We start from the raw sequence: 27924 nt of genomic DNA, 5'->3' as shown, positions 1-27924 counted from the left end.
CATCCTGCCTTCCCCTCCTCCTCTTCTGAGCCGCACACATTGGTCGCCCCAGAGAAACGCTTGTACCGTGCCGGTGGCCCGCTCAAGCCTCGAGCCGCACCACTCTCCCCTGAGTCGTGCCGCTTCGCTGGGCCGCCCGCTCAAGTTTACTAAGAAGGTCACTCGCATTATCCTTGCAACCAGGTCGGGAGGTACTGTCCGTTAGGCTCTATGTTTAAGTTCTAGGCCTACAAGTATTGTATTCTAAGTTCTAAAAGTGCTGATTCCTGACAGTGGTCAAGGTGGCCCTGTCTTGTACATATCCCCTGTAAATTCTGCCCGTGCCTCTGGCACAATGTAAAGTGTGTGTTGTATCTAATGTATGTTTATTGGAATACAAAGGCTATTTTTATATATACCCTTGTGTGGAGTTTCCTTTGTGGTGGGCCTTGGGTGTTGTTGCTGGGGTGCGTGCGCAAATACTTAACTCATATCGCCTCCAAGTTTAGCCTTGCTGCTCGCGCCACGTTACCTAGAGGGCGAGTAGGGGTTATCTTGGCGTGTAACTCCCTTGCCCTGACCTTAGGAATGGTGATCCCTGACTGACCTCGACGCGAGTCTTGGCCAGCCAGGATCCCGTTTCTAACAAATAGTGAGCGGTGGCGCGCAGTTGTCTCTGCAGGCATGTCTGAACGTTCTTCAGGGTGAGACGGGCATTCTGGTGGGGGCCTTGTGACCATTGAGCAGCTCAATTAAAAGTGCGTGTGCAGCGTGCCCGGCCAGCCAGAGACTCCGTACTGAGAAGGACTTTCACTGTGCGGTCGGCAGGCATAATTTAGCCTTGCCCAGGTGCCTACCCCGAAGAAGTTTGTCGACTTTCAGACTGATGTTACAAGTAAGTTGGTTTTCGAAATTCAGTTAATGTATTGCGTTTGGAAACAAGTAGCTGAGCAACAAAGACAATCTGAAATGTCAGGTAATCCTTCTGGGCTTTCTGTGCCTATATATTGCCCAGTACATCAGGTTACACACCTCCTCTTGCCCTCCTTGTGCATTACACCGAATAGCGGGAAAGGGTGAGAAGTTTTCTACAAAAATGTTTGCATTAAAATAAAATCAAGCAAACTTGGCAAATTATAGCCGTTTAAAAAAAAAAAAGATTTGTGTTTTGTTTTCGTGTTTGAACAGATAGTTTAAACAGATAATTGCAGTCTCTTAGCATGCCAGGGCGGGGCCTGGGGTCTGAGGGATGAGAGGTCTGAGTCCAGTGAGGGTTAGGGTGGGGCTAGGCCGGGGGTCTGTCTGAGGGATGAGGGGTCTGAGTCCAGTGAGGGCCAGGGCAGGGCTAGGCCTGGGGTCTGGCTGAGGGATGAGGGTCTGAGTCCAGTGAGGGTCAGGGCGGGGCTTGGGGTCTGGTGAGGGATGAGGGGCTGAGTCCAGTGAGGGTCAGGGCGGGGCTTGGGGTCTGGATGAGGGGTCTGAGTCCAGTGAGGGTCAGGGCGGGGCTTGGGGTCTGGATGAGGGGTCTGAGTCCAGTGAGGGCCAGGGCGGGGGTTGGGGTCTGGCTGAGAGATGAGGGTCTGAGTCCAGTGAGGGTCAGTGCGGGGCTTGGGGTCTGGCTGATGGATAAGGGGTCTGAGTCCAGTGAGGGTCAGGGTGGGGCCTGGCCTGGGGTCTGAGGGATGAGAGGTCTGAGTGCAGTGAGGGTCAGGGTGGGGCTAGGCCGGGGGTCTGAGGGATGAGAGGTCTGAGTCCAGTGAGGGTCAGGGCGGGGCTTGGGGTCCAAGTCCAGTGAGGGTCAGGGCGGGGCCTGGGGTCTGAGGGATGAGGGTCTGAGTCCAGTCAGGGTGGGGCTTGGGGTCTGGTTGAGGGTCTGAGTCCAGTGAGGGTCAGGGCAGGGCTTGGGGTCTGGCTGAGGGATGAGGGTCTGAGTCCAGTGAGGGTCAGGGCGGGGCTTGGGGTCTGGATGAGGGGTCTGAGTCCAGTGAGGGTCAGGGCGGGGCTTGGGGTCTGGATGAGGGGTCTGAGTCCAGTGAGGGTCAGGGCGGGGGTCGGGGTCTGGCTGAGAGATGAGGGTCTGAGTCCAGTGAGGGTCAGTGCGGGGCTTGGGGTCTGGCTGATGGATAAGGGGTCTGAGTCCAGTGAGGGTCAGGGTGGGGCCAGGCCTGGGGTCTGAGGGATGAGAGGTCTGAGTGCAGTGAGGGTCAGGGTGGGGCTAGGCCGGGGGTCTGGCTGAGGGATGAGAGGTCTGAGTCCAGTGAGGGTCAGGGCGGGGCTTGGGGTCAGAGTCCAGTGAGGGTAAGGCCGGGGCAATGGGGTCTGGCTGATGGATGAGAGGTCTGAGTCCAGTGAGGGTCAGTGCGGGGCCTGGGGTCTGAGGGATGAGGGTTTGAGTCCAGTGAGGGTCAGGGCGGGGCCTGGGGTCTGAGGGATGAGGGTCTGAGTCCAGTGAGGGTCAGGGCGGGGCGGGGCCTGGGGTCTGAGGGATGAGGGTCTGAGTCCAGTGAGGGTCAGGGCGGGGCTTGGGGTCTGGCTGAGGGATGAGGGCTCTGAGTCCAGTGAGGGTCAGGGTGGGGATTGGGGTCTGGCTAAGGGATGAGGGCTCTGAGTCCAGTGAGGGTCAGGGCGGGGCTTGGGGTCTGGCTGAGGGATGAGGGCTCTGAGTCCAGTGAGGGTCAGGGCGGGGCTTGGGGTCTGGCTGAGGGATGAGGGCTCTGAGTCCAGTGAGGGTCATGGTGGGGCTAGGCCGGGGATCTGGCTGAGGGATGAGAGGTCTGAGTCCAGTGAGGGTCAGAGCGGGGCTTGGGGTCTGAGTCCAGTGAGGATCAGGGCGGGGCTAGGCCTGGGGTCCGGCTGACGGATGAGGGTCTGAGTCCACTGAGGGTCAGGGCATGCGGTCCGGAGTGTGGGGGCCCCCTCCATGTACATTGCAGGGGGCCCCCTCAAGTATCGCTACGCCACTGGCTGCATATGCAGTCACATGGAGCAGATACACACAACTCACTCACACATAATGCTCTAGTAGGCATGCCGCAACGCTAGGTAAAGGTAGCGCCTACTTTGTGTAATGACCTGGCATTCAGTGGAAGCTTGACTTTGCCGCCCTCATCTTAGGAGAAGAGTATAAAAGGCAGGCTCAAACTAATACCAGCGCTTGGCTAACTGTTCCTGTACGGAGTTGGAACCACTCCCCTTCTTCCGTTTACTCCGTCCTACATTCCTGATTGCCGGACGTTCCTTGTGCGATCTAGTTATTTCCCTTTCCCGAATGACTTTGCAGTTGGATGTCAATTCCCTGTTCTGCGTCTGAGCAGTTGAACGCCTCAACGCTTTCCCCCCTGTTCAGTGGGACATTTCAGAAACTCCACCAATGCTTGCTCTTCAAAGTACTGAGTCAGCTGATTCACATCTCATTTCTCGTCGGACACTCATGAAGAAGAGCTGTCTGAGAGCCACAGTGTTTGTTCTACTTTTCCTTATGTTATAAAGCTGTGTAACCATGCTCCCACTACGAAGTAACTCACGCCTGTGACTCAGGGAAGTTGAAGTTTGTAACCTAACTGGAGAGAAATCATGCATCAGGTCAGTGCACAGATGAAGACGTCTTTCTTTCATTATTTTACTTTTATTTTTTATAAAATCTGGTAAACAATCTACGGAGAAGAAAAAGGTTCTTTAATGCCTGATTGGACAAAAGAGACACTAACTTTCAGGATTCTTCCAGCTTCTAGGAGAAAGCTTGAATAGCTAGTGTTTGGTAATACACAGAGAACGTGTAGGGGGAGGAAAGAGAATGAGAAATTAGATTAAAACTGAGCATAATATTGGCGACCTACTGAACAGTATTTGTTTGTTGTTCTTCTTTTATTATTTTCTGTTTGTACAGATTTCAGTTCCATGTAGTGACCAGTCCTCACCTTGAAGATAGTATTGCAGTCTCCTCTTCCTTTTTGGCGGTCCTTAACATGTTACCCTTCTCTACCTGGAGAGAGTAGCCTATGTTTGAGTTTAATATATATACTCCGTGAGGCACTACCTTTTGGGGGATTGGGAGTCCAGCTTCGCTCCTGTAGATTTTAGCTTCTCTGGTTAGTGAAACCCCTTGGCCTGACAATAAAGCCCCCAAGCCTTGCGGCATGAGAGTTGCAGGTGTTATACCTCTGCGGTAAGTCGGGTAGAAATTGGTTGAAGAGGGTGGGCGTGTGAACACAGTACTGCTTCAGCCCTTTGCTTGTTGGTATTCGGCTGGAGAGGTGTGTACCCTCGTCCAGATTCACCTGCACCCAAGTGTTGGTGTGAAGAAGTAAGAGCAAATCCAGCTGTGCCTTGGGGATGTTCCAAAGAGACCGCGTGTGCCACAATTTGGCTTGATCCACATGATTCTTAGTTCAGGGTTGGGTTATGAGCGAATTTGTCTTAAAGATTTAGGGACAGATGTTTGAAGATACTGGTCACTAAAAGTGATCCCAAATCGCAACTATGCTTTTATTGACCAATATATTATTTAATGAGATGATTTATAAAATAATAGGTCACTTTGCAGAATACCAATTGGAGGGAGTCGCGGAGCGACCTGCCTAATTAATAGGCAGGTCACAAATAGCAACTTTTGCCATTTGGCACAGTGATAAGCGAAGGGAACCCTTCAGGCACAGCAGACCACCATTCCTATGACTGTGTTTCAAAATTGAAAATTCCATAAAAGAAATAGGCTTCTAAAACAAAAAACAAAAACTATTCACATTTTGATACACTTTGCCAACTCTCTTTAAGCATTCCCTGGGCAACTTCTTAATCCCCTAGAAGCTGCCATCCCAGTTCCTCAAGGGGAGGGGGGTCTAAAGTTGGCAGCTGGTGGTTTGCAACCTGATTTAGCATCGCAAACCACTGATACAGAAGGTACTGAATCAAGGGCGGTAAAAACACGCCCCTTCAAAACTGCAATTCTGTAACTATATTCATTGCCAGTTTTGCAGTTGGTAAACTTCTACAAAATCCTAAAAAAAAAGTTACATGAAAACATAGTTACAAATGCTCCGATTTAGCAAATAGACTACAAACGTGTTGAGTGTGCCAGGCCCTTGTTAGCATACAGTTCCCTTTTGTAAATTTGATTTTAAATTTATAGATTTCCTGGATTAAAATTAATTATATAAAAGTTGCCCCCCAGAGAATTTGTTAGGCTGGTGAGACTTTGTGGTTTGTTATTTCGGAAAAACTTGGGCATTGTAGGGTGCCCCAGGGCAGTCTGTTTTGGAGTGATTTGTCATACAGTTTTTATGACAGCTGAGTTTATTACACACTGTATTACCTGTATGCCTTTTCTCTGTGCCTGATTGTATCTCCTCACTGCAGCCTGCTGGTCAGTCATGAACTGCTGGTACCCCCCCTTCTTGGAGTACTTCCCGGCTGAAATTCCCGCCTCCACCGGCTGGAAGACCTCTTGGATCAATGTCTGGCACCGGGAGGATGACTCGCGCTCATTTCTCCGTAGAAACTGCTCTTTTTTCATTTCCAGGTCACTCTGTAATGGAAAATCACACAAGAACAGAATTACCAGTGGAACTAACTGCTAGGATACTGGCTAATGAACAGAGAAAATAGAGGTGACCCCAATGCAGTGTCAAAAACAATAGGGGTGTCTACTTGTAGGTGCTCTGCAATCAGACGACTTGTAAGGAAACCACCCCATTCCAGACCATTGATGCTTCTGAAAGACCTCACTACTGAGGAAGATGCAGGCCCTTGACAGACAGTGCCTGACTTATGATCAACTCTAGTTTCAAATGGCCTTTCATGTTCACCCCCCCCTCCCCCCTCCCACTTCCCTCAAATCTGGAAACCTCTGTACTAGCCTCCAGGGCTATCCGGGCTTCAGTCAGGCCTCACCTAGATCATTCTAAGTGATGCACAGGAGATCCTAATTAAAGAGTTATTTAAAATAGTCAACTTATTGTTTTTATATCACTTCCAATGCTGTGCTTAACATGTAAAACGGTCTTGTTTTCAACTGTCTCATCCATTTTCTACAATGCCAGCATGAAGTAAGCCATATGGTTCTTCTGATGTATATTTAAGGGATGTGCGTAAAAAGGGACTGCTTATTTAAAGGGCACATGTCATTCAGAAGCCTTATCTCACAAGACCAATACTTTATAAGTTAATCACCAAGTCTAATGAGAGGCATAATAAATAAGATTAAAATGTAATTATGCAAGGTGACCAAAGAGTCTTCACATATTTTTTTCAGGTATATTAGAACACTGGAATGTAGGGAGACCCAATGTAGGCACATGGGCATCAGGGAGCTAATAACAGCTGGTGTGAACGTTCTGCTCCTCCATCCCAATGTTTGTCTTTTTGTTACTCTCCATTTCATTCATATCAGGCCATCCTCAGCAGGTCAATAGTTCTAATAGCCTTATAGCCCTTCTGTCGTGTATGAATAGCCTCCTCTTCCGCTGACAATATCTGGCAAGGCTTCATTGCCCATCTTACTATTTCTGTGATATAATGTACAGGTTAGGTGCTCTTTGTATATTACATCATGCTGTAGTTCTGACTTCTACTTAGGTGCCCAATGCTGACTGCACATGTGCTTGCACACATGAATATTTAAAGGTTTTTTTGCTTTAGCAATACACGCCAAGGATGTAGCTGATTTCTGGAGCTGCCCTGCACTGCCAGGTTTTGGGCACTCTATATTTGATGCTACAGGCACGGTTTGGGGTATTATAGTAGGTCTTGCCCAAGCATCGTCATGATGGTGTATCCTCGAAAAATAGCTGAAAATTCTGCCCTAAGATCAATATTAATGTTTTGTATATTTCTTAGTCGGAGTACCTTTTTTAAGAAGTATGAAAACTCAGATTGATTGAACAATTTGCAACAATTTTCACAGACTTAAAGCACTTTAAATATATAATGAACCCATGGAAGCCTAAATGATTTATTTTGGGGGATGGTGGCCTCCTCCAGCTCTGATGCACTTGAAGCATCATAGGCCAGATTTGTTTTCTACATATTAAGACTGCTCCACTAATTTAAATGCAGCTTTTTGGTATGGTACAGCTGATTCACAATCATCCATCCTACCACCCAAAGGGGCCCATCACCCTTCTGCAACCAATACACAAATCAAACTCACAAGAGCCTTGGTTCTGTCACACCTAGACTATTCGACCGCGGTGAACATCAGTGCTATGAAGATTCGAAGCATCAGACAATTTGGAACCAAGCAGCAAGACTCCAACTTCAACTGAAGAATCATCAGCAAGAATATCTTAAATCTGGACGACGTGCACTTTAATTCCAGTAGACCAAATGATAAACCTAACAGCTCTGTTAACAGTTTCAGTCTAATTCGAAATATGGACCGAAGTCCCTGGAATCTTGGCCTTCTACTCTGTCCCTAGTCCTATTCTCAGATCAAATAATACCAGCCTGAGCAGCCCACCCATGAACGAGCACTCGGGGAGCTCAGCTTTGGAATCCATTCAGTGTAATTTCCTCTAGACTCATTTACTCTTGACCACTACCCTCTTTTGCTGGGCGCCCTATGTTTGTCTTCCCTCTATTCCCAAATACTGATGACAAAGAGGAGCTCTGAGCTCCATCGCTTCTATGCCCACCGGCAACCTCACAGAATGAATATGAACCGATTTCCAAGTATTGCAAAGTGGCCGCTGTTGACATGCTGGTGCAGTAAGTAGCAACTACTAGATTTCACATTGTGGTGTGTACTATGCATTGGGTAGGACAGCAAAATCCCAGATCGCTGCCTTCCATGCAGCTGATCTTATCATAGCATTTCAGCATAGGGCAATATAGCAGGATATTCTTAGTGTCTGGTTTGCTTTGCTCTTTAAGAAACTAAAAGAAATGTGTTCATTTTTAATGACAGTACCATAAGCTGGCCTTGGAACTCCCGATTATCGTCTTTAAATGAGCGGTCCATGAAGATCTGGATGGCGCCTTTCTCACAAATGGCATGCACGTCCAGGAACTCCTTCAGCGTCTCAGTGGGAAACACTACCCGCTGGTTCATGTCCTTCTCGTAGTGTGCCACTGCCTCCATGACAGCCGCTGAGTTCTCAATCTGTGCCAAAGCAAGCACTGCATTCTCCATGCAAGGCACTGCACCACTCCGGATAGCATCGACATACGTCACCGCCAGATTACCCAGAACTAAAATACAAGGATAAATCTTATTTCAAATATTATTTTCCTTAAAACTAACTTACAAACTAGATAAGCCAACTGGAATTAGGCGATTATGCAGTGCCAAATACACTGAATAATACTGCATAATTCATGATCTGCTTAATGGAAGAAGTAAAATATATTTCTAGCACTAACAAACTAATTTTTAAAACATTTATTTTTTCTAATTATCAGATGCAATACACTGTGAAACATGAGTTTAATGACAATAACTTTGCGCTACGGTAGCTACAGGTGCACACTTAGGGCCGAATCTGATTTGGATTTCACCGGATCTGATTTGTAGCCCTTGTTTATGACCGAATTGTACACAGGTCCAAGCGACCAAGTACAATGCGAAGATCGGGTACGCGTCGACCGAGTCCTTTCCTGGACCCGAATCTGTCCATACGACTCGTTTGTAGCCAAATCCTGCCGTGCTATGGAGCTGGATTCTGACCGAGTGAGTACGATGCAGGATTCAGACAGACACTTCACCTCGGTCTCACCGAGACGAAAAGGCATCCTGAATCATACCTCAGGGGTCGTAGCAGGGCCCCCTTCACCCAGGCCTCTCCAAATCTGTCACGGGGTGTGCCAATGGGGTGCCTGCCACAGGGTGTACGATTTTCACCACCCACCCCTTTTTGCTATGGGAGCCTGTGGACGAGTCTGTACACAGGCTCCCATCAAGTTCAGTGGGAGTCCGAGCGAACCGAGTCAATCAGCATACGGCTGCATCGTACTCACTCGTTTGGACTCCCGGAGCAGGTTTTGCTCGGAAAGCCCTCCGAATCAAAGTCATATGAAGGGCTTTCCTAGCGAGATTAGAATCGGGCCCTTAGATGTATCCTTTCAACAGAAGCATGTCTAGAAAAGGTATAGATTCTAAAATAAATAGAAGTCTGAGAAATGTAAGAACCGCTTCATGAAATGCCTGCCTTTAGCTTCATCAGACAAAAATTGATGGGAGAAATGCTTGCAATTTGTCAAACCCCTGACAATCACTCGGGGATGCATTCCAGCCCATCGTTCTTTTGCCCAGCATGCCACCTCAGTTTGGACCCACCCATATGCAATTCATTCTTTATCCTTCTCCAATAGGAACAGTGTTATATCCTGCTTATTTAATTATATGTATCCCACCATTTTACCTAGCTCCCTGCTGCTCAGCCAGTGTGAGTGTTGAGAGTGGAGAGTGGAATGTTGGCGTGTCGGTGATGCTTGGAATGTTTGGGTGCTGTGGGATAAGTGGTGACAGTTGGAAGATGGGCTGAGCAGCAGGCAGGCAGCTCCTGGTGGGGCTGTAGTATAAGGATTACCAAGCTCAAGGGCAGATGTACATGGAAACTTACTTATTGTATTGGAATGCCATCCTGCAACATGAACTTTATGAAGAAACACTTATAATACAACTCGGCTGTGTCTGGTAGGATACAACAAACAGTCCAGCTCTATCTGCTAGGCCAGTCCTCCATGAACCAGAACACAAACAACTCAAGACATGGATCCCTTGGTCACTATGCTACTGGAACCAATGTGCACCCGACTGACGACCCCAATCAGAGCAAAACCAGTTTGGGGTTGCTTTTGTTCCAGCTTGGAAAGGACCCCACCTTAGCAGAATAGCCATCAGATCTTTTACGATGGATCAATTGCAAACAAGTCATAATGAAAGGTCAATATTAGAAGAAATAAGACTGAGACAAAATTTTCATGAAGATTAAGTGAATGAAGATTTGTAACTATGGATGTCATTTATTAAACCTGCTACCACCCTGTTGGCCCACAACAGTGCATGATACTGATTATTGCAATGATGTTTTGTTTATGGTTATCAAAATGCAATAAAATATGATTTAAAAAAAAAATATATATATCAGGTTTTATGGAAAGACGTTGGCAAGTTTCCATGTTTCGGTGCGACAAACAAAGACCAGAGGAAGACAGATCACTGGATCTACCTATGTATCTGAAGTCATGGTGACTTCATCGATGCAGCCGGAAGTTCTAAATCGTCACCCTGATCTGGACTACACCATGCAAAGTCTGAGTCAAATATAAAATCCAAAGAGGAGGAGTGCGCTCCTTATGGAAAGAGACAAAAGCAGTTCAGCAATTTTGATAATCAGGGTACATCAGTTCACTAGGGATCAAAAAGTAACAGAGCATCTAAGGGCGAGGTCTGCAATGTATAACTTCCGGAACTATGCCCATATGCATATCTAGCAAAAAAAGGTTGTACTTTGCATCCTCCCTACTGACTACATTACTTTGCAAATTATATGATTAGTTTTTATTATTATTGATTCCTTGTTCAGTGTTTAAGTTAATTGCCCATCTCCATGCAGCTCGAAACTATTCACAGAACAGGAAGCCTGTGGTCAACACAAGGAAAAGTGTGGAAAGTATGAAACCTCCCTTGAAGGTTGTCGCGGGGAATGGAGGGCTTCAACAGGCAGAGAGGCTGCACACCTTACAGCATTTGTGAAACAAACAAACAAAGACTGGACTTTTCGACCCTCAATCTGTAAATAAATTATGATCTAAAGTCCACTACATTGGCTTCCGATGAGTAGCTGTGTGCCAGCTGTTTGTGTAAAAGATATTTTTGGAACACAGCTGTGAGGCTGTGCTGACCCATTAATCTAAGCTTGGCTCAATAGCGCTCTATTTTTAGCTATCCAAACAGTTCTTGCAAATAGGATAATGATAATGCTTTCAGTAGCGCTGTCAGCAGGCTGCTTCATAGTTGTTATTTACAGCTTCTTCTAACCTAACCTAACCATCCAGTTAGCTTTCTATCATCTCCTCACTGCACCCAAACCACCCATCACTTCATCCAACTGTAATACTTGACTGTATTCAGCCCACTCCACTGAAACTCACACACAGCAAAACTGTGGGACCTCCATCTTTGCTCATGTTCAAGGTCACCCTTGCATTGCCCCTAATATGGCTCAAGAGTCAACCTATCATGGGGAGATATGAAACATCAGGTGTATGTACTGCCTCTGTTTGTCATCGCCCTCGCTGTCCATCATCACTCGCCGCCACCTCTATTTCCGTTTACCCATACTCCCCATGGCCTTGTAGAGACTTCTCTTCCGAGCAGCTCCACTCTGCAATAATACAAAAGCTATCTTACCTTTGCACTAATTCACTGGGCATACTCACACTTTCCAGTCACAACATGGCCGCCCTTGATGGTTTTTACTTTGCAATTCTCGAAGATGAACCGACAGAATTTCTTTGCCTGGGCCACAAAGTCGGGCTCTAGTTCATGCTCCTGGAGCTCCTCAATACGATGAAGGCCGCTCTTGGAGGCTGGGCGGTCGAAGACAAAGCACTTACGAGCAGGAAAGAAAAGACGAATGCATTCCCGCGGGAGGTTATACAGAGACACCTTTGGGCTGCTACCTGAGAGGTAAGAAGGACAAAGAGAAGAGACTGTCACCACAGAGGCATACTTCCACGACCAAACAAATACTAAACAAACCATTCACTGTATCAACACCTTCTGATTGAACAAGATCAACAGCAGTAAGTGATGCAAACACCCATAAGAAACTTTCTATGAGATTCACTGTAGGTGCTACATTTCTCCAAGGCAGCTCCACTGCATTGATGAACCCCAAAGCAAGGCATGCTGAAGAATGTACGGTGGTGGGTGGGGGGCACTCTACCTCGCCTCCTTTGATCCTGTCCACATATTGCCTCCTTTTGGAAAGAGGCGCAAGAAAAAGTTAGGGAGGCAACTGGTTTCGATGTGGCAGTGTGCCAAGAGAGGATCCAATGTGGCTGCACCTCAGAGGCAGACTGCCCGTTATATACGAAGAAAGTCAGCATAATATCCCACATGCCACTTGCAACAAAATTATGTATTTTATCTAGACAGGGGATCAACAAATCTGCCTTCTAGCGAGGCCTGGTGAAAGAAATGATGGTGGATTTTTGAAAAGGAGGCAATAGCAGATATTTCTCTCTTATCTATCCAGAGATCCCTTGAGGACGCCGCATAATAAAATGTATGTACATTTTCTGCAGACAGCTCGTATACTTAGGCCATATATTATACATTATCACCTACATGGGAAAGATTTAATACATCAACTCTTCAAAGGAGACAATGCTGCTAGGCTGGCCTAGGTACAGCAGGGTGCGATAGTGTAGTGGATGGGGGCAATGGGATAATGTTGGTGGATTCTTATTTAATCATTTATTTTAAGAAGGTAATGCCAAACTATTTTTTGTAAATGTAAATAACACTTACAAATACAAATGAAGGTTGAAAAATGTATATTTTGATTTTGCAACCCAAACAAACTTGTATAGTTTTCAATATGAGCTGTTCCAATTTTTGAGGTAAACATTTCAAAATCAGTTTTGCTTTCAAATGGGAACCTAAAACTATTCTAACTTCAACCATGTGTCAAGGAGGTGAATACTGCATGTGTGTAATTACACAAACCTTTCCTGAGCTGCGAGGTACTTTCCAGGTACTCGTCCTCTTTGACTATGTGCCTAGTATCGAGGCGCTAGTTACTGCATGTTGAAAGACCTACATACATATGTGAATATACACAAACCTTTCTTGAGCAGCATGGCGTTCTCCAGGTACTCGTCCTCTGTGATTGGATGCCCATTTAACTTGAGCTCCAGGGTGAAGTCACGCACGGTCCAGATAAAGGTGGGGAAGTAGCTCATAAATTCGCCCGTTTCATCGATGTCATCGCGGCTGGCGGGAGCAGACTTCACCTTAATGAGCTCGGTTAACTCAGTCACATAGCTGTGGGTTACGGCTCAGGAAAAAAGTATAATTCAGAAGTCAACAATGACGAAAAAAGGAAATTCAAGGAACATGTTGGAGTAGTAGTCTTTTCTTCCCTAAAACAATCCCTGGGGAAAAAAATAGAAAGCGTGCATCTCGCATTTCCTTTCTAAGAAATATTGTTAAATTATTAACCCAAGTCCAATAACAAATTTGACTTCAACAAAACTCAAGAACAGGGTGTTAATCTCACTAGAAAAAAGGACGTAGCACCTACACTCAATGTTAAAGCGGTTTTCCTTGTGGAAAGGATTGTTAAAAATACCCCCACATACATGTCATAAGTGCACACAAAGGAGCACATGCATCAATATTGCTTTTTGCGATTCCTTAATTGCGAAAAATAAGGAATCGTAATTAAGTAATTGCAAACTGCAATGCATCAAGAAATTGCAAAAAAATAGCGATTTCTAAAAATTCCTTAATTGCGATTCTCTAATTGAGAATCGCAATTAAGGAATACCTCCCCATCCATTCCTATGGGCCTAGAGGCCCATAGGAATGAATGTGAAGACATTCTTAATTTGTGAATCTTCATTAAAGAATCGCAAATTGAGAATGCAATTTCAAGGGTGCAGGGGTGTCCAAAGGACACCCAGTTGCACCCCTGAAATCTGACTATAAGTACATCTTGCACACACACATGTCCCAAGGGCATGTGTGTGTGTAAAATGGAACTTTGAAAAATGCACTTTAGTGCATTTTTCAAAGTTTTCGCAAATTACCATGAAGGTCAACTTCATGGTAATTTGCTCCCCTTATTGGCGAATTCACAAATTTTTTAAGTTTGATGCATTGCAATTAATGAATCTCAATTTGAGATTCCTTAAATGCAATCGCAATTTAAGAAATCGCAGTTTTGCGATTTCTTAAATTGCGAAAAAGGACAAAAATGGTGATGAAGCCCAAAAATTGGAATTGCATTTGCGAACGGCCGAATTTTGCGATTCACACCATTTGCGAATGCAATTTACAATGATGCATGTGCCCATAGGTGTGGGAAATGAAAATTCAACACTGCAACTTGCTTCCATCAGTGAAACACTCCCAGTGACTGTCATCGTTATGCTCAGTCCCAAAGGCGCGGAGAGAGTAATTAGCATCTCTTTGGAACTGTGGAAATTCTTTAGACTTCTTTTCAGCCTATGAAATAGAGAACAACATGTGAAAGGCCCAGAGCAGAATGGAAAGGGGCGACCATTCGGTCCCCCCGAACGTATGGTGGAGTACCACAATCCCCCCGGGAAGCCATCTTGGGCGGGAGGCGAGTCTCAGCTGGTATGCCCGAAGCGGCGTAGCCGGGGCGCGCTTTTTTCCCGCCCTGGAGTAGGCTGGCCTAGACACTGACGCGGCCGGCCACGCCCTTGGGGCAGGCAGGGGCGGGTTTACGCCCGCCCTGAAGACGGATAAAAGGAGCAACAAGCCAAGAAAGCATCCTCTTGTTCCTGTGCTCTGAAGCTGCACCTCCTCGCTGCACGTGAGTTCGAGACGGAACGAAGAGCCAATTTTGACCCACCCACCAGCCCCTGATGACAGCAAGTGGTTTTGAATAAAGTTGTGATGTGGTAACTCTATTTCTTGCAGGTTGTGATGATTATCGTGATATTTTTTGAAGATGCAATAAAGAATGGTCATTTTTAGTATGTTTTGCAAATAAAGTAATTTTGCACTAGTGTTGATCAGTAATCATGCTTGTAATAAAGTTGTGATTGTTACTGTTATTTAGTAATTTAGTTAGAATTGTCGTATTTATTTTGGTCGGGCGGTAAGGTCATGATCGGTGAGCAGTAATTGGAAGATCCCTATGGGTGGGCGTCACCCATTACGGATGGGAGCGCTCGGGGGAGGTGGCCATTGGCCCCTCAACGGAGAGGCGGTCCCTTCTAAGGATGGGCCGCCGAAAGGAAAGGAAAGGCGGTCTAGACCCCTTCCTGGGTAGGAGGGGCTACAGCCCCCTCCTGGGGAATTTCCCGGGGCCAGGACATCTGCGACGGTAGATGTGGTAAGTTGTGTGGGGTTTGGGAGGGGGTTTACGCTACCTTCTAGACACCTCACACGAGTCCTCGGACGACCTTTAAATGGCTTCGAGTTTATTGGGGCCCCCGCCAAGTCAAGGGAAATTGGTAGATGCACTTGAGGTACACCTCTGTGCGGTCGCCCCTCACAAGTGAGGGGGATATTTCTGGTTTAGGGATCTGACACCGGTTATGACCTTGCCGTTGGCCCTTAAACGTTAGGATGTACAATTTCAAGTTAAAAGTTTTGTAGGATGTTAGTTCGGCTAGGTGAACCTTTGTATTAGAGAATATGTTAAGGTTAGCCAAACATCGCAATGTGGAAATGAAATTGTACATAATATGAAACTGTTATTTTAATGTTTTATTTTGTTTCATATTTTAATAAATACGGCCGGGAGGGTCACTCCCTCCCGCCTTCCAAAAGTTCAGAACCGTTTCCGGTTTCCCATCCTTGGGGATTGTGTTGAGAGGGGGTGGCAGGTATCTCAGCCATATGATCATGGAGCCGAAACTCAGAGGGAATAAGAGGAGAACATTAGCCCAGGTAATCTCTGGAATCCTTCAGCACTAATTTTACAAAGTCAAACCAAGGGCATGCACAAAATCTTTCAGTGCCTCTGATTTTCAATCTAAATACAGACACACAAGTGCTCACAAGGCCTTTCAATTGTTTCAGCCCTGCAACTTGTGCACGTTGCCTTCTTCTGAGGAACAACTTGTTGTGGTGTGCTTTGTGCTAAGTGTGGTGTAGAGGTTGGTCAGGATCATGTAAAAACACCTGGTGACCAGAGAAACGAATACCACAGCATAAACACGGAGGTTGCAACCAACTCACATTCCTGGGTATAGACAGACGCAGAGACAGATACTGTGACAGAAGCTATGTGTGACCTTCACACTGCATCTTTAGTGGATTCCCAATCTCTCCGCAAACAGCAGGTCTATTAATATTGTGTTGCTCTGCTGGTGGGTCAACGAGGAACACTAAGGATAGGCTGTAAATGAATGCCAAACAAAGCCCGTGCAATGGGGAGAAAAGTATGGTGTTGGCACGTGTTAATGAAGAAAAATTATCAATTTGCAGCACAAAAGGCAAACTGCCAAGTGCAAACCGATGGCGGATTCAAAAGGCTTTTTGAGGGGTGTTTGCCTACAACAGAAAATGATGAAGGAGAACTTTTGTGGTCATTGGAACATAATGGGTAGAATTACATAAATACAAATATTTGGGGTGTCGAATGTTTTGCGAGGGTAGTGAAGACATCCCATTGACCTTTATGGGATGGAGGTTGAAGCAACTTTTTGCAATAACTAGATAATGTCAACACTTTGCCACAGAATAGTTACTCTGGGATTATTCACAAATAATGCATTTGGTAAAAGTGGTCACAGTTTGTGCTTAGTTTCATTGTATGCATTGGTATTTTATTTAACCAACCTATATACCAATAAGCAGGTTAGCAAATACTAAACCGTAGTAGGTCATAAGTTCGCCTACCTCATGAATATCAAAAAAGTAGGTCACATATTGCATTGCAGGGATGTGGCCTACTAGTGTCAGCAGACCACTATGTTAGTGATTGCTTTCAAATAAAGCAATCATTTTTTTTCTCCAAAATGAAGCGTTTCTTAAAAGATGCATTGAAAAAAATGGAAATCTTCACAAAACTTTTTTACTAATTAAGCAGTGGCCCCAGTGACCAGTGCCTACTTCTAAAAAAATGGGAAGGAAAACCTTAAGGACCTCTTACCGTTTGCGAATGCCTTCTACGAGGAAACCGGTCAATGGTTTTCGACCACAACTATAGTTGAAATCCATTGCTACATAAAGAGTCATAAATTGGAAGGGACGCCATAAACAAGCCCATTCGGAAACGGATTTTGGGATATGACAATGTGTAACCAAATCACCATTTGGGTTTTGTAAATATCCGAAGTCTGCAGTCACGAAGTCTGCAATTTTGGAAACCGGACCCTTTGCGACCGCAAAATAGACTTGTATAAAAGGCTCTGGGCCTCAAATATAGTCAGTCAGTCTGACAAAAACAGAGGGGAGAACAGCAAAGAAGGGGACTCCTAGAATAAAGGTGAAATACAACTTCCTAAGGATGTCCCAGGAAAGAGACATGGAGGAGAGTAACCCATAGCTACAGGTGCAAGTAGACCTATTTCTAGAAGTTGAAGGAATAAAAAGGAAAAAGATACAAGATGGAGAGAAAGATCGAGCAACAGCCGAGGAGAAATAAAAAGGTCAATAGGTGAGAATACAATAGATAGGTAACTGGGAGGAAAGTAAAAAGAAACCCTGACAGACATGAGAGCTATTCAATAATGGATTTAAAATATAATTGTTTTATAATGCTATTCTTATTTGATAAGGTTTTTATACGTACTAAACTGCATTGCTTCGAATGGTTATTTGGGATTTTGACACGTGAATGTAGAGATGGTGAATGTACAGTATTTAATTTACATATTTTGTATATGTGTTAAGTTGATTTTTTGTATTATTTAATTTATTTTGTTAGCCCCCCCTTACAACGCAAGAGAAAGATTGAAGTCTTGTGTTCTTTATACTAATGAGTTATTGCATTGTGCCCTGATGAAGATGGAAGTTACAGTATTGGGTTCCACTGAAAAGTACGCGGATGTCTTTTTATTAAATCGCCTACAGCTGCTACACAAAAGAGGATACAAATATTCAGTCTACCTCCCTGACGTTTAGACTCTGCGTCTCTAGCTGAGGCCATGTATTAATGAAGTTGATTTCATTCTGTGGAATTTGGGGCAAAATACAATTTGTTGTATAATGAATTGTGTGTTTACTGTGGACTTTCATATAATTTTCAACTGGTTTATCTATAAATTATTTTGTAACAAATACATTGTCATATTAAATAAAAAATCGTAAATCATAAGTTCTTATATAGCGCCTTTCATCGGAAGAACTCAAGGCGCTTGCTTTGGGAACCCGTCCTGGCTTTTCCCTGTGAGATAGCCCCTACTGGGTATCTCCAAGGTGAAAGCCAGGTATCCCATTGCGGTGGGGCCGTAGTGGAGATTAAGCAAGCTATTGCCCAGAGTTGCAGAGTGTGAACCCATGATTCGAGTAGGCACCGAGGCAAGAATTATCGAGTCCATGGACATTTTGATCTCAAGACCCTGCCGCGTCGGGGATTGAACCCTGGTCCCGGGTCTGACCTCTGCGTCCGGGTCTGCCTCCTCTGACCGGTGAGCCACACTTCTCCGCAGATTACTTATTGATGAAGTAATGGATTTAATGGTTAGTCGACTTGTTTGGGCTGTGAACAATGTTTTCTGGGAGGGTCATTGCTTAGTGGGTACTATTCAGCCCTTGAATTCCCACACCTAGTGCTGTTTGTAGTTTCCTGAAAGGATACTGCAGCTGCTCCAGGGCTCGCTGGTCGATGGTGCCCATGCTGTTGTAGACAAAGGCGCTGCTCAGCAACACGGACAGGGCAAAGATCCAGGAATCGTTCTTGGAATCACCCTTCAGAGTAAAAGAGAACATTCAATCCCCTCCTTGGAAATCAACACAGCACTTTTATTCAGAATAATTACTATCAAACAGACAATTCGAAGTACCTTAGAAAAAGTGGTGCCAGGAGGGGCAAAAACTCCACTTATGGGTAGTGTATGACAAATCATCTAAACATATAAGAGGCAATACCATCCAGGGAGAGTGGATTGTGTACTATGCTTCAATAGAATTCTATGCTGTTAATTACTATAGCAATACCTCTGCCCTGGCACAGCCCAGGCTCAGATGAATTTGTTTTCCATCTTTATCCACTCACTTGGTAGACTGTTTTCCTAACTACTCATCTGTTTAATCTACATATAACTCTCGAACGCCAATGTTGCAATAATTAGTATTCCTTATGTCTCTACATTCAATGCACAGATAAACAAAATAAACACAGCAGAACTGGACAAATCAACACATGTGCAACTCAGGTGCAACTGATGGGGGGGGGGAGCATAACAGCACGTGCAACAATCAGACAATATTTGAAGGATTTTTTTTTTAAATACAGTTTCATCACCACAATAATTTAACAGTGTATCATTTGAGGAGTGCCTTAGTTGCCTAAGAGGCTGGCATTCTCTTGCAATGCATAGCAAGTCAGGGAAGATGGACTACACCACAATGAAGTTTCATCAAGAAATGCTAGTGGGAGACTAAGTAGAGGAAGACGTTAAGGCATGAACATGTGGATGGAGGCGGATGGCCACTGAGCACCGCGAGGTGAGCTGCTGTGACAGCCCTCAAGGGAGGTGGATCGAGGCAGGAGCAGTGGAGGTAGGATGGGTGGGCGGTGCTGCATGGAAAAGAAATGCTCAGCAGGAGGGTAACTGCAAGAAGGCCAATAATGTAGAGAAAACTGAAAGATTTAGATATCAACAATTACACCACAGGGCAAGGTATCGAAGAAACAAGCAAGCAGGTAGTATCATACATTTATAAACTCTTAGTAGAAGTTATACTCCTCTAATTGGAGATTAATATAACTGTTAGAAAGAGAATTGGTTTAGAATACAACAAAAGGTGAACAGACAGACTATTAGGGAGATACAATATTCAATAAATTAATATTACATAGAGAAACAACAAAGAAATAAAATGGATACCTAACTTTTGCAACCTACTGGAAAATATTTTAGCTGCAGTCAAATAGATCTGGGTTCTTCAAAGTCTGTGTAGGAGAGTAGGACCTGCTTCTTATAGTTACCCCCACTTTTTGCTGATGTTTCACTGTTTTCGACTTCGACTGACTGGGATCCTGCTATTCAGGACCCCAGCCTAGCTACTTTCTCCTCTAAATTGATTGCATGTATTTTAGGAACACTCCAGATTGGATTCAGGGGTACCCTTATGAGACCCTATTATATGGTATACTATGTACCTAAGGCATAGGTACCCCAGAGGCCACCCAGGGGCTGCAGCGTGTATTGTGCCGCCCCTGAGAGACCACTCAAACTGACAGCACAGGTCTGCTACTGCAACCTGTGTAAGGTGGTGCATGCACCCCTTACTGAGATATAGGTTCACTATATCTCCCTTATATCACTACACATATAAACCTATCAGTCACCCCTATGGCAGGCCTTATCAATCCTGAAGGCAAGATGCTGGGTTTTGAGAGAGAGGGTGCCCATGCATGAGCAGAGCACCTCTGCAGCCTTCGGAATCTATCCTCAGAGGTGTTAGTGATGCAGCCTAACCATATACTCTTAAGTGCATTACAACCTCGCTGTAAATGCTAACTTTAAAACGGCTGCACAGAAACACGTTGTGTTTGGTGTCAAATACCTTGGAATCTTATCTCCACACCAGTAACTGGTGTTGGAGGTATGATTCCTCCACTGTAGAAGCACTAATGTGGGGAACCAGTCTACCCGGTACCAGCTTTCTCAACCCTGGCATCACAAGATGGATGCTGCCAGCCACAGACACGAGTCTGCCCTCCTGCTGCAGGACGAAACTCCGGCAGGGGAGGCTGGACAATAGGTTTCCTGTCACAGGAAGGTATAACCACCTCCCAGACAGGCTTTAGTGTATTGGGAATGGGTGGGTGCACTCAGAGTGCTTTGATGTCTGTACTGGGACACATTTGGTGTCCCTGTGCATAGTCCAGTTCAAACCGGTTGCAGGAGCCATTTGCTCCTGCTCTGGCGCAAAACTGTACAAAGGACATGGGTGTAGCCACCCCTTTGTCCTGGCCCTCCAATAGGTGGGTCCCCAGAGTTTGTCCACCCCTTCCTTGGGCATAAAGTAAGACCCTGACTACAGGGCTTTAGATTTTACCTGGACTAAACTCTGCTACAGAAACCAAGTATCCTTCAACGATCTACATTTTGCTGGACAACTGAACAACTGAACAATCTCCCTTGGAGGAAAAGAGTTGCTCCCCTGCAAGGTCGGCACCAAGACGCATCTGACCGATTTGCATCTCCTGAGCCCCTGAGGACTCTGAACACTTTCGCAAAGCAGAAGGTGGGTTTCCAAGTGTCCCAGAGGTCGACTAGTGCTCTCAGCAAACCTGAGACCCGTAGCCCTCGTGGGGACCGTGCAACCCGAACTCCTGGGCACCGTGCCCATTTGCAGAAGCATCAGCTTTCTGGCAACCCCTGAAGCTGTGCTTTAGCCTACTTGTAGTTCTGACGCCAAGCAGGGTTTCTACTGAAGATTACCGGCTTACACTCCACAAGTGTTCCGTGGGCTTTTATTTTGTGATTCCTCTCGAGGTCCCTTCACGATCCCTGGTCCGTTGGCCTATAGATCCCTGTGAAGTTAACTTTGACTTTCAGTGGGCTTTCCTGGTTGCTCCAGATGTGCACTGATTTTCCATTGCTTGGAGAGTCCCCAGGACCTTGCTGGTCCTCACCGAAGCATCTTTCCTCTGACTGCGTGGGTTGCAGTGGCTAAGGCTTGTTGGTGTTCAATTTGGACACTTTTGGTAAAATCTAATTACCCATGCTTAATTTATACGGTAAAGTCAATACGAATAACTCAGATAAATAAGAGGCAAAATCCGTGATATTGAGGTTTACTCAAAAAGGGTTTTATTCCTTAAAAAGGAATTGGGTATTTGGCTCGAGCCAAGGTGGCATACCATTCCGTCACCACATAGGTTCGGGAAGGGACTGACAGACAACATTTTATTGACAGTTATTCATATATATAGCCAATGCATTACAGTAAAGGCATATGCAGAAGGCGTAACAGCTGAGAAGAGAGATAAAATGTTCATACGTAACTGAAATGGCGTTGCAATAGGCGTGCATAAAGGCGTGTACTAAAAACGACATTTATCATGAGGTCACAAGTAGGTGGATCCATAAGAGAATCATGCAATGTCAGCAGAAATACATGGCAGAGATGCGCGCGCAGCAGTATGACGTGTGACTGACGTGTAACTGGAGGGTGAAGGGGACTTGACATTTAGCCCTACGAGTGCAGACATAAGTCTGGGATGTCAGACCAACCTAATCCCAAATCGTATCTGATATCTTATGTTTAAGGAACTGTAGTATCTGGAAGGGAAAGGTCTCTCGAACGGAGGCTATTCTATACTGGTTGTGAGTGCGTGTATAAGCGTCTTGTGTCTACGTGTCTACGTGTCTGCATGAGAGGTGAGGGGGCATGGGCCTACCATGGCAACGGAGTCTATGAATTACTTGCACGGAGACAGAAAGGCCGGGCCCATTGCTCCTGCAGCTGGGAGGATGTTTACTTGAACGACGAGACAGGAATGTATTTTCGAGGAGTGGAGCAGATAAATCGAAGGTTGAAGACAGTCTTGGCAGGCAGAAGGCTAGGTTAAGCGCCGTGAGCCGCGCAAGGAGTAAGGTAGGGGTCACTGGTACAGAGGCAGCCTGGGCGGAGGCCCTCAGAGTCAGAAGGCAGGAAAAAGAGGCTCGATGGCAGAATCAGGGCCTACTTCGCCAGAGCTGAAAAACGTGTAAAGTATACCACAAAAAGACATTGGCACAGCATATTTAGAAACTGAATATTCAATCCGTTCATGGCGGATCTGAAAGAGGACATGTTAAAGATGGACGCAAATGTATTTGCGTCTTCATAGCTGGCACAGGAGGGAAATTACATGCACTTCAAGCTAGTACATGGAGACGGTGGGGTACGCGTTAGGGAACACTATTTGACCAAAAATTATATTTCCTCACACTGGCCCCCCAGGACTCGACATCCTTTGTGGGACAGCTCGCCTGTGGACTTTGGTCATCCTTGAGGTCTCCTGGTCCCCCTGACTGCAGAGTCAAGCTTCACCTTCTCTCACCTGAAACACCCGACATCGGTGGACAATCATCTATCGTGTCCCTGGTCACTGGCAAGTGACCCAGACTCTGTCCCCTCTGCTTTCAAGTTCTTCTCAGCTCCGATCCAGGCTTTGATCACAGCAGACACTTTTCCTCTTCACGGCAGCAGCACTTTGCAGCATCACGCCATTGAAAACAACAAAGATTCCCGACATCATTTGACACCTATGCACCCAGCTTACCTGTGTTAGGTAACACGAGTACTCCGGTGCTCACGTGGGTGCTGGCCTTAGAACCTTCTGTGTTTGAAAGGGTTTGCTCAAAGTCCTCTCCTGAGTGTCCTTAATTTTTAAAATTCCAACCGCGACTTTCCTATAAAGTTGTACGGAGCTCGTGGCTATGTTCTCACACTGCACACGTCCTCCGTGGATCCCCAGTGTCACTACCTTGGGGGGTTCCATGGGGTCCCAGCGATTTTATGTGCTCTAGGCACTGTGTCTAGTCAAGTTGTGGTTATACGACTTTCTTAGTATATGGTTCGATCACCCCCTGGAGCCCACTGTGTATTGTGCTACTGTAATTCTAGTGATTTATTATTGTGTATCTTGGGCTCTAATCTAATAAAAAGATTAGTAGAGAGCGTTTAGTAATAAATACATATTTTTTATAAAAACACTTGTGTGGTTATCCTTTCAATTGGTCATTTAGGAGGTTATAATCTGGTAAACCAAGCTGCTTTACATCCCTTCAAGACTTAGCCTGAAGGCTGCTGTCCATAGCTACCACAAGGATAGCTTTCAATAGAGGTTGTCTTTAACCTATTCATCAATAAGGGTCGTTTGGACTGGTGCAAGGTGCCCACTTAAATTAGTGGACAGCATAAACCAGGTCAACTTCTCACAGTCTGGTCCTGGAGGGCCAGATCCATACCAGATTTTTTGCATATCCCCATTTAGATAAATGTTGTTACCTTAAAAAACTGGCATGGACAGACTTTGGAGAACTCTGAACTAGATAACGTGTTTCCCGAATCCAGGAGACCAAAAATTATTGGATATGGGTATGAAACCGATCATATGGGAAACAAATCGCTAAAAAGGATTGGTCAATAATTTCTCAGCTGTCTGCAAATATAGTGATTACATGATTATAAAAGCAAACAACATCCTCCACAATGGATTTGTGGTTCCTTAAAATTTGGGATATGATGGCAATAAAGAGGTAAAGTAGACATTTGATTAAAGAAGTACAATTGTTTCCCAAAATAGCATCCCGTATAAAATTATATAGATAAAGACCGCCAGCAGAGGACATGTCATCCACTACTGAAAACTTTACATCTGTTTGACCAAAAGAGGCATTTGGCTTATTGTGTACTCAACCAAAGGTGAAAAGAGACAAGAGCACCAACAAGGGCAGGATGGGGTGGATGATAGGCAGCATGAGACTTCAGAAAGAATCATATGAAAGAAAGTCTAGTTATGATTCAAGTTGGTTACTGAATTACTGAGTTACAGTTAATAAAAAAAGTATGAGAACAAAACAAGCTGACATTTAAAAGTCAGCTATACAAGTTCCACACTTTTTTTACCAGGGCTGTTCGTGTCCTTTACCTTTGCTACACAGCAACTTACTTTTAAAGACATTTGCCACAAAACTTTAAATATCACAAGGAGCTAGACTCATTCACTGGTGGACTAATTTAAATGACCCTTGAAAGTTATGGGTTATCAAGTGAATACTACATTGATTGCAATAAAACCGCTATTGATGATTTTCAATATGGAACTAAATACATTTTATTTTAGATTGAACCAACGCCCAATATCTTGGATACAATCCCAGATCATTCAAAAACTCACCATTTTCAGCAATATATGCCTATCTATATGTAATAATCTCTCTCTCTCCAACAGTTCCAGTCCACTCCCAAAAATATTAACTATAATTTCTGCTAAATTAGTTCCCGACAAAGAACTAAGTACAGGGACTGAAGTTGTACTTTCATGACAAGTTTGGTGTAATTCTGTTAGGTCCTTTTTTCTCTATCGGAGAGCAAAGAATCCTATGGGAGTTAAAAGAGGTAAATGTCACTTTTTTAGCCCCTCAACACCTTTTTTGGCCCCCATTTGCAATACAAGATCAAAATCGGATAACCTTTTCTTAATGTAAAGTGTTGTGCTCCACCCCTTCCCCCAACAACACTCACCTTTTCGACGTCACCGAGGCCTTCTGTGTCCAAAAGAACAAGAGTGTGTTTGGGTTTTAGAGGGTGTGGGACACACCACATCCAGATCCCTTTTGTCTCAGATTGGATGGTGGATCCCAGAGAGAATCCTGCAAAGAATGAACACGTCATGAGCTACAATGACAAGCCCTCTGTCACGGGGGCAGAACAAGACAGCAACACTCTATAGCTCTCCATGACTTTGAGGAGTGAGTTCTCTTAATGTCCCAATGCATTCCAAGCACCCCTCATAGTGAAATATCTGTTGGACAAATTTGGTTAAAGGCAGAGTCACTGTCACAAGGCATGCACTGAGGAACTTTATTGCAGAAAGACAAACACGTTTATTATGCTGTATAAACAAAGAACAAACATCACACCATAAAACGTATCGTGGCAGATTCAATTACGAAATCTAAAACAATGCATGGGTGGTTCATTTGAGTAAACTTTGGAGATCTACTATGATTTGTTATTTTTAATACTTGTGTATGAATACAAAAATACCAATTTGACTGATCTTTGGCTTTAACAATCCTTTCCAAGTGATCCTGCAGTTTTGGAGCTTGTTGGACTTGGCCTTGTTGGCTAAAGTTCACTTAAACCTTTTGCTTTTCCCCTAGACCGTTTTCCCGTCAGGAAGCTGTGAAGTTAGATGCTGTAGGTAGTTGCCACTGCTAATCAGTGTGCAAATACAGATGTTCCCTGTATACATTGTAGAGGTGTTTGGTTGTCTCTGATTGGTATGTTTGCCTTACTAGCAAGAACCCTAATTGATGTGCACTGAGTCTGCCAGGGCTAGTACTAAAGAAATGCGCAGAGAAGGAACACAGGTCTTCAGTGGAGGGCCTGCGCACATTATGTTAAATTAGCATGTTGTCCTGACAAGTGCTACCACTTGTCAGGACTTACTTTCCTTTTTTATACACATGGGCACCCCTGTAGGACGTCCTGGGTAACCAAAGGATGCAGTGTATGTAAAAGGCAGGACCTGTGCCAGTGTGGGTACTAGGCCCTGACAGTGGAAAATACTCCATTTTATTTTCCCTGGTGAAAGGCCTTCCTGCCCATAGGACAGAATGGGGGAGCTGGGTGTAGTATTGTTAGCCTAGTTTCCCAAGAATTGGAAATGGAACAGTGAAGTTTGGTATGTCTGAACTCACAGCGTCATAACGCATATTTTTGGGTAGATGGTTTTGTCGCTGTGTGTCCAGAAACCGGTTGAAAAAATGGCGGAGTTTGTGCTTTAGACCGATTTGTGTGTCTCAGCAGAATGTGAATTGCCTGCCTGGATCTGGGAGAGGTGAGAAAGGCTGAGGTAGGTTGTGCCGAAGGGATGGAGAAGGCGCCAGGCTGCCCTGCACCTAGAGCTGGGAGAAGGAGAGCCGTTGCGAGGAGAAGAGGCCTGGTTCATTCAGAGCAATAAAACAAAAGACCATCTCCCTTTGATTGATTAAAGATATAGGTCTCAAGTATCAAAGAGAGGACGGTGACTCGGGGGGCGGGAGATACGCAAGACTGATTTAGGGAGGGGTCAGGGACCCATGAGCACAAAGAAACTTCAAAGACAATGAGGGGTATAACTGGAAGAACTGTAACCCCAAGACTTTGGTTAGGTTGATGTTGTCGTGAACGGTCTTGGTATCGTTCAAAGAAGTGCTGGGAGCGCATTGAAGACGCCGGGGACTGGTCAAGTCTCTGGTGGCTTTGACCTGTCCGCGATCGGGAAGAAAACCTCTGCCTCAGGAAGGGTTGCTGAATAGGCTGCGGGAGACACTTGACCCTTGCTTCGTGATCTGGGGCTTGTGGGTAGTTTGTAGCTCTCGACAGAGGAGAGACTTAAGGGGCGCTGCAGTGGGTCATGCCCCCTTCTTCCTGAGCAGGACTTTGCTGTGTGCTGCGTCCTGTACCCCAAGGGCCCAAGGTGAGCTGGCTCCCTGTTCTGAAACACAGGAACATAAAAGTTTCCAGGAAGTCTAAAGTGGCGCAGTGGTGGGACCGTGTCGCAGCAGCCTGAGACCTCCAAAGGAGTGCCTAAGGTGATCGTGGGCACCCGAAGCGAATCAAGACTCGGACGCACATGTGCGTGTCTTGGTGTGGCTACAGGTGTTGGAGTGCCTGTGGATTGTGGAAATCGTGGAAGAGTGCCGAGATTCTGCACGCTCAGGGGGTGCATGTCGCAGTGCAGTCCAGGCACTAGTGAAGAGTGGGCACTAAGAAGGTGTGAGTCTCCGACAAGTGGGTCGGCGTGTGGTGGTGCAGCCAGGGCGTAAGTGGAGAGCGCCTGGTAACTCGTGTGTACCATGAGGAGAGTTGAGACTCAGACGCACAGTGTGCTTGTCGTTGTATGACCCGGGCATTAGTGGAGAGCGCCTGAAGACTGTGTGCATCAGGAGACGGAGTGAGTTGCGGACGCACTGGGGGTGCTAGTCGAAGGTGCCACTGGAGGTGCTGGTGATGAGTACCGGGGAGCGGTGAGCACCAGAGAGCAAAGACGTCCTAACTGCGCTGGAGATGAGGGCCAAGTGATCAGGCCCTCGAAGGCAAAGTGAGGTAGCATCAGCGTCGTGTGGAAGGCTTCATGGAAGGAGTTTGTGCTGAACGTCGGTGGCCCGGACCCGCAGCCCCGCATGAGCTGAACAACCGGCCCGAGTCCGCGGTGACAAGGTTCTGGAGTGAGGCCAAGCCGCTGCAGCAGGAGAGGAGAGTGGGGTCGTGCGCCCCCAGGTAAAGTGGATCATTGCCTGGGGCAGGGTGTGGGCCCGGAGGGACACTCTCTCGGCCTCTTGCTGCTGGCAGCTGTGTGCGCCTGTTGCTCCGGCCCAGATCTCAGTCTGTGCTGGTCCCGGATGGGGCAGTACAGG

The 27924-nt window shown here is 45.7% G+C and overlaps 1 protein-coding gene across 1 annotated transcript in view; it reads right to left on the bottom strand.

Annotated features, from left to right (window-relative positions):
- LOC147672490 (guanylate-binding protein 3-like) overlaps positions 1–27924 on the bottom strand; it is a 102392-nt gene that overhangs the window by 24133 nt on the left and 50335 nt on the right. Inside the window, exons 3-8 of the mRNA XM_086948005.1 lie at positions 25043–25170; positions 18432–18541; positions 12771–12970; positions 11359–11601; positions 7886–8166; positions 5291–5503 (exon numbers count right to left, since the gene is read on the bottom strand). Of these exons, the coding sequence (XP_086804131.1) occupies positions 5291–5503; positions 7886–8166; positions 11359–11601; positions 12771–12970; positions 18432–18541; positions 25043–25170 (1175 nt within the window). The remainder of the gene's footprint in view (positions 1–5290; positions 5504–7885; positions 8167–11358; positions 11602–12770; positions 12971–18431; positions 18542–25042; positions 25171–27924) is intronic.

Source organism: Lissotriton vulgaris, unplaced genomic scaffold (genome assembly GCF_964263255.1).
Source record: "Lissotriton vulgaris unplaced genomic scaffold, aLisVul1.2 SCAFFOLD_689, whole genome shotgun sequence".
In the NCBI taxonomy this organism is placed as follows: Eukaryota; Metazoa; Chordata; class Amphibia; order Caudata; family Salamandridae; genus Lissotriton; species Lissotriton vulgaris.
The sequence above is the reverse complement of the archived record's forward strand: the minus strand, read 5'-3'. Positions and strand labels throughout refer to the sequence as shown.